Source organism: Centroberyx affinis, unplaced genomic scaffold, assembly GCF_046629955.1.
Source record: "Centroberyx affinis isolate AG114_WGS23_722 - 3 ecotype Tasmania unplaced genomic scaffold, CSIRO-AGI_Caff_v1 ptg002241l_1, whole genome shotgun sequence".
In the NCBI taxonomy this organism is placed as follows: Eukaryota; Metazoa; Chordata; class Actinopteri; order Beryciformes; family Berycidae; genus Centroberyx; species Centroberyx affinis.
This window is the reverse complement of record NW_027280535.1, coordinates 855-8,295: the sequence shown is the minus strand read 5'-3', so window position 1 is coordinate 8,295 and position 7,441 is coordinate 855. Positions and strand designations below refer to the sequence as shown.

The 7,441-nt window shown below is 38.2% G+C and overlaps 1 protein-coding gene across 1 annotated transcript; it reads left to right on the top strand.

Annotated features, from left to right (window-relative positions):
* Positions 1–3,281: 3,281 nt before the first annotated feature.
* LOC139655360 (C-type lectin domain family 6 member A-like) lies at positions 3,282–6,206 on the top strand (the record flags this gene model as incomplete). Its single annotated transcript, XM_071532748.1, has 6 exons — positions 3,282–3,291; positions 3,515–3,649; positions 3,807–3,956; positions 4,763–4,902; positions 4,990–5,096; positions 6,065–6,206. Coding segments are annotated over exons 1-6 (684 nt in total), but the record flags the coding sequence as incomplete, so codon positions are not given.
* Between the last annotated feature and the right edge of the window lie 1,235 nt (positions 6,207–7,441).

Here is a 7,441-nt window from a genome sequence, read left to right as displayed (position 1 = left end):
ATTTATTTATTTATTTTTTTCATTAATAAAACTCAGCCGTGCTCATAGTGGCTGCTTTAAATATAGTCAGCAGGATCAAGACAAGACAATAGCCAGTGAGTCTCTTTTTGATGAAGATTCTCTTATTGCAAAGGAGTTGCTGAATCTGTCCAAACATAAAAGAAGAATGCACCTGAATTTTAGTGGTACTAAGTAACTGCAAGTGGCAAAAGGAACCTTCATGTGCTGTCATTAATAACATTTCACTGGATTTGATGATGTTGCTAATTGAACTGAAAAGGGATATGACAGAAATTTAACAAGCTATGGCAAAAAAAACACTCAGCTCTCCAAAGAGTGATGAACAATGCTGATAAATTCAATGACCTTTTGAAGGCTAATCAAGAAAAGAAAATCAATATTTTCAACCATGACAAAAAGGCAAAGGAGAAAAGCAGTCTACCAGTGCTTCAGAAAAGTGGAAATTTCATCATACAAGTTCACATTTATTCTACAAGTTCTCACACAAAGTCTGCAAGCTCTCATGTGATTTGTATTATTTTTTTCTGTGGCTTCAAATTAAGAACCAAGGTGTGTGGATATTTTATGCGAGTGAAATTTTCGACATACAAGTTCAGACTTTTGTTCTACAAGTTCTCACATGGAGTCTACAAGCTCTTGGGTTTTGCAATGAAAAAACAAAACAAAAAAATCGCTTTGCTCATGGCTTTGTGAAGCGAGATAATGCAACTTCCGCCTCATGGTTGTTAGCAAAATAACAAAGCAAAGGGACAGGAAGCAACAGGGTTTATGGGAAATGTAGTCTTAATTTTGACAAGTGAACTTTTTTGTTAAGTATACAGTAGGTGACAAACTGGAAAGGTGTGGGGTGGAAAAATAATGAATGAAAAGATGAATTTGTGATGAAAATAGCTAATCCATATATTGATATTGATATGATAAGGAACAGAAACCTTAAGCCCCCCCCCCTTTTTTTTTTTTTTTTTGGTCAAGCAAGACAGACAGACAGATATACAGGCTGACAGGCAGGCAAGAGGGATCATAAACCTCATTGAGCAGACCAGTATAGGAGCTGTTGTGATGGATCCAGAAGAGATATATATCAACATGGAGGAGAGACACCAGACCACAGCAATCTACCACACTATACACCGAGGGCCACAGGAAACTGGTAAAATCCACAATATCATTTTGATATAGCTTATGGTACGTCAGTCATGAAACCAATAGTAGCAGAAGTCAGAGATAATGAATGACAAAGACACATGGAGCCACTCAGAAATACTGGCGAGTGTATATTTAATACATGTCATCTTTGTATTGTTAAATAATAGGAGTATATAGAAGAGAAGACGTAGAGACCAGCAAACCTTAACTGCCAGTAAACTACCAGTCTCGAAAGACACCACCACTAAAGAACACAAAAATGCTTGCACTGTTTTACATGAGATCTGGGGTTCTCAAACGTTTTCATATCACAACCCCCCCAAAAAAGACTCACATTACTTCTGGGTCCCATTTGATTGGATTTCATTCCAAAGACCCGTATGGGAAGATATTTGTTGTTGTTGATTTAGTATTGCATTGGATTGTAGGCCTACTATGATAACAACAGTTGTTATTATATATTCTCTAATTGGGAAAATTTCTAATGAATTACATGATAGTGAATTTAAACTATTCTATAATTTTCTGGGGACTCCTGAGACCCCCTCAAGGGCCGCAGGGGGGTCCCCAGAGCCCAGTTTGAGAACCACTGGAGTGTAAAACTTCAGTGTAAAAGGTCAAATGCATAACTGCACTAAGGCACCCATCACTGAAACACTGTCACCTCACTAAATAAACTTAGAAAGCATGGCAAGTTTCACGATCTGAGAACACATGAAATCCATTTAAAGCCTAGTGCATAACTTTGATAATGTAATATTCGGTAGTAATATTATGCATTCAAATGTTTTTAGAAAAGTTTGAGGAATGTTTGATTTCGTCTTGGTATGTGCACCAAATGCTGAATCGTACTCACTTCATTCATTCTGTTTCTGTGAAATACTCTGATAAAATCAACCAAATCAATCAAAAATTAACTGAGACACTTTCCAAGCATATTTGACAGATCTGTGGCTCTTAAGAATGATAAAATACAATTGGAAAATCAGCAGTATCTCTTATCAAGGAACTGAGAGTAGACAAGACCTATCGAGTTGTCCTATTTTTTCTTTGGTGTGGTTGCAGGTCACACACACAGCAGCTGGTACATGGACAGATGCAACACAGACACCACAAAGCTCCTATAGAAGCTAACAGAGACGTCACCTGGAAGTAAACCCACAACCCATTTTGAGCCCTGCCCCATAACAGTAATATCATCCCTAATCATGTGGCTCTATCTTGCACAGGCTAATTGAAGACTCTATATTGTGACTCTATGTTCGTGGAGATGCATTGGGTTTAGTGTGTGTGTTTTATATTGTGTATCCTTTTGCAACATATCTTTGCAATTGCTCAGGATAGAGCCAAGAAACAAAAATGAGCTTACCCATTACCTTCCCCCTGCTGGACTGAAGGAGTCACTACAATTGAAGCCCTCAGAGAAACAAGCATTTCAGTCCATTCTGAAACTCTTTTAACAGCCAAAGTACTGTATGTGCCGTTGTATATCAATCCATATTATTTGTGGGAATTTTGACTTGGCATTTCACCTCTAAGTACGCAACATCACATTATCAGTTGGTCCATCAAAGTCCGCCATCATGGATTTTGCAGTTTTCATTTTTTTTACTTATCTGCATCAAACTTGCAACCTAGAAATTTGAGAAATGGTGTGGCTCCTTTATAAATTGGCCGAAACTCGGTAAGCGAAATCTGGTAAACTAACGAGTCAAGACGTTTTTAAAGTGAACAATAGGGGGAAAAAATTTATCTTTGAACCTGGTTGATTTAATTTTGACAAATTTGATCCAAAAGCTGTAGGACCAAGTATCAGCTAGGCACGAATCATAACTGACATTTTGAATTATTTGGCTTATTTGGCTGTAAACTAATACCATTCTAATTTTAAAGTAGGTTTGGACTATCATTATAAACCTTAGTATACGCATCAGGACTTCTCATTTGAACATGCATACCAAATTTCATGCATTAATTACGTCTGCCGGATGTTTCACTCCTCTGACTTGTTGGATTGAAATAGATTTGAATCTAGAAAAAGGGGTAAAAAGCCATTTCATTTTGAAATTACGGTCACAAAAGTCATTTTACACATCTGGAGGCACTGGTTGACAATGGTTCTAGGTAATGATAATAATATTCATATAATGATCTCAGTAAAGTGTTTGTGTAACGTTATATGGATTTTACACATAAAGTAGTTGAAGTCAAATGTAAATGAAAACACAGTTATAGTTTGTGTAATCCCATGGGTTATGTTCAAAATTGTATGTAGGTAAAATGAAATTAATTTTGAGGTTGCATTCAAAATGTAACCTCATCAACACTGTGGACTGTACACCTGCAGAAACCAAGCCTGCGACAACAGATGCTGCGGCCAGAGAAGAAACTGGAACCAGCCCGCCGTACAAACTGGCAACAGTGTGTCTGGGACTGCTGTGTTTCCTACTGTTGGCCACGGTCATAGGAGTCAGTGTACAGTGTGAGTACTCATGGTGTGAGCATGTGTGTGTGTGTGTGAGAGAGAGGATAATAGAGAAAGAGGAAATGAGAAGGGCAAACAGCATGGCATAGGCAAGATCTGTGGCATGTACCTGTTTTTTGAATGAGTTATTGTCTGTCCTCTGTCTTCCTGCCAGACGACAGAGACTATGATCAACTGTCCAGAGACCTGGCCAACCACACAGCAGAGAAACAACAGCTGCTGGCCAGTTACCAGAACCTGACTGAAGAGAGAGGCAACCTGCAAAGCGCAATATCGGAGCTGAACAGAGCCATAAAAGATGTCGGTGAGGACTTGTGTCATATGCATGGACTGAATATCAAATCATGTGGAAGAAATGCCCCAATTTGAAAGTCTGACCGTTGAAAAGAGCAAAGTCTGGGCATAAAAAAAAAGTGCCTTTTTTCCCCTCGTCATACTCTCATAAAGAAATATGGAGGGAGAAAGTCATTTTTCACACATAATCTCTGTCATTTCATGAAAGATCATGTTGCACTAGTCACCTACAATTACTTAAAGGAATAGTTCACCCAAAAATGAAACACAGGTGAAGTTTGTCCATATAACACACAGGGAGGTTGCCAGCACAACTCCATAGCAGCCTTCTCCAAAACAACTGAAGTCAGTGGGGACCAGTTCTTCAGAGTTCCAAAAAGACCTACAGTATATTTACACCATCATTTAGTGCAAATCTTAACTATAGCTGATTGATTTGCAACAAATAATGGTGAATAGGTCTTTCTATTCACAGTGTGATTGTTTGGCTGTTTTTGTTTTGGAACTCTAAAGAACAGGTCCCCATTGACTTCAGTTGTTTTGGAGAAGGCTGCTACCAAGTTGTGCTGGCAAACCTCCCTGTGTTTTATATGGACTAACAAACTTCACCTGTGTTTCATTTGGCATGAGGGTGAGTAGATGATGACAGAATTTTCATTTTTGGGTGAACTATTCCTTTAACATACTGTATGCGAAAGTGTTAGCATGCACACCAGACAGAGCTATCTACCAGAGACAGAGTTGATTTTGGCACCAATCCTCTCATCACAAGCTCCCAACAACACAGTGCAGTCTTTTAAGTGTGTGTTTTCTCAGGATCCTGCTCTGATGGTTGGGTGAGGTTTGGCTGCAGTTGTTACTACGTGTCTACAACAAACACCAGATGGAGGCACAGTAGACAAAATTGTATAAGCAAAGGAGCAGACCTGGTGATCATCAACAGCAGAGAGGAAATGGTGAGTTAGTGTGTGTATACTGTATCCGTGTGTGTGTGTGTGTGTGTGTGTGTTTGAGTGTGAAGTGATAATGTGTTTTTTCTTTAGATGTTTCTGAATAACTTCGGAGCTCAAATGAAGTTCTGGATTGGTTTAACTGACCCAGCCAATCGAGGGGACTGGAGGTGGACTGATGGAAGCCAGTCTAGAACCACGTAAGTGTTCAAGGAGAATTCCTGCTTTCATCCCTTAAAAAAAGTCACATGTGAAAATACACATGTGGATTTAGAGCACATGTGCTTTTTGGTTTGGCATGTGAAATTTACATGTCATATCTGGCAGGCGACTACATGTGAAAACCATCATCTGACCATAATTCATGTGCTTTGAATTCACGTGTATTTTCATATGTGACTTTTTTGTAAGTAATGCAATTCTCACTTTTGGGACATAGAGTAGTGTAAGAAGCAGGTGAAAGTGGTGGTTTGATTCTCTGGTAATCATTACAAAATGTACCAACCGATATGAAATGAATGTGGGTCACATATAGGAGCAATGAGACATTTCGGGTAATGCCATCCTCATTTCCCTTTCATGCATGAATTATTAAATCACAAAGTAATTTGTGAAAAATCATGCCAATAACTTTTTTTTTTCAATATATTTTATTTTGAAGGAGTTAGGTATCTGTCCATTGCAGTGGACACCATGCATCAACGGTATAAAAACTGATTCAATGGAACTCAATATAGGTCTGAAAAAACATATGTTTTTAAAACATTTACTAAGAGAAGAGCAAATGGTATAAGAACAACACATAAGAACATTTTTTAAAAAACATGTTTTTTCTGACCTATATTGCAGTGGACAGATACGTCCACTGGAGTGGACAGATGTATTTTCAGTCACAGAAAAAAATAAAAAAAAGTATTTCTAACATCTTATTTAGTTGAAAAATATCAGGTATATATCTGGTTTTCTGAGAATAAAAGGATTTAACAGATGAACCTATGAACCAAAACAATGCAATACAGTTTCACCTGCCGATTGAACAACTGAATTTCACAGGACAAATAGAATTATGATTTAATGCATTAAAAACAACTATAGTTGCAAATTTTCATTCTTTCTCTCTCCCTGGAATTGCACATTGCTTTCATATGTGCTGCTTTGTTCCTGTCAGGTACTGGCAACCTGGAGAGCCAAGACCAAGCTTCAGAGGGACTCAGAGTTGTGCAGCTTTTAACAGTTTTCATGCTGGAATATTTGAGTTTGAGAACTTTGAGTCATGGAGTAGCGAGTTCTGCGATGACTACATTCAATGGGTATGTGAAGCTAAAATATGATTTTATTTATATATATTCCAGAGAAGGGACATTGTACTAACCTTATAATAGATTGTGATCATATGCGGTATATGATGATGATGATGATGATGATGATGAGGATGATGAGGATGATGATGAAAAAGAAATGGACTGATCCCCATGGGGAAATTGGGTCATTGCAGTAGCAAAAGTAGGTTTCAGCAGGGGAAAAATGCAAATAAACTACAAGCACAGAAATAGAATATAAAAAAGCATTTAAAACAGTAGAAATAATATAAACAATAAAACAGTTATTCAATAAAATAGAATGCAAACAATTGTGGGGATATATAAATGTATGCTGGTGACGATTTCAACACATCAAGTAGACTGTATGGGTGGGAGATACAGGGAAGAGTGTGGATTACTTACATGTATGGATTATGTTACTTACAGATGTCACTAGCATATAAACATGTGAATAGAGACTGTTGTGTAACCAGAAGGTCCCAGGTTTAATCCCAGCTATATGACTCAGTCTAAATTGCCTGTCTTTCTTCATGTGTTTTTGCTGCCTGTTGTTATTTTTAGTGTCCATTCAGTCACTGTCTGGTATTCTCCATAAGCGAACTGTTTTGTCTGTATGATCCGTTTTATCCTTCCCATCAAGAGGTGAATTCCCCTTTGTAAGGAGGATTTTACTCTTCCTTGATCTGCCAGTTGAAATAAAATTGATGTTTTTTGGATTTAGTCTAGAGCACTTCAGTGATCTATGTATCAAATCCCCTGTTGGGTTTGTTCCTCACCTTCAGCGTCGCTCTTCTCCTTGAATTATATTTCTAGTCCGGACAGTTCATATGACAACAAAACACATGACTACACTGTTTACTATGACGTATTTCCTTTGTCAAGTAGATCGTTGATCAGATGTTCTGTAAATACAAACTGCCCAACATGAAAAATCATCACATTCTAGTGGTAATTATAACTAGCACAGGTGAGAATTTTTGGTAGGTCACAAATTGTGTTAGTGTGTTACAAGCACTACAAAATAGCAGCAAATCAACTTATGTTGGTGGTGCAAAGCAGGGCTGTTTATGCCAGCTGGCCGCTGGCATAAACACTCTATTCGGTTATTTAGGGCCACAACCGCTAGGGGGGGCCACGCGAACAGTGTGACTTTCTGTGTTGCTCGCTCCTCACACTTTGTACGGTGTTGAGTCGCTCACTTTAAGAACTCAGTGTGTAGCCAT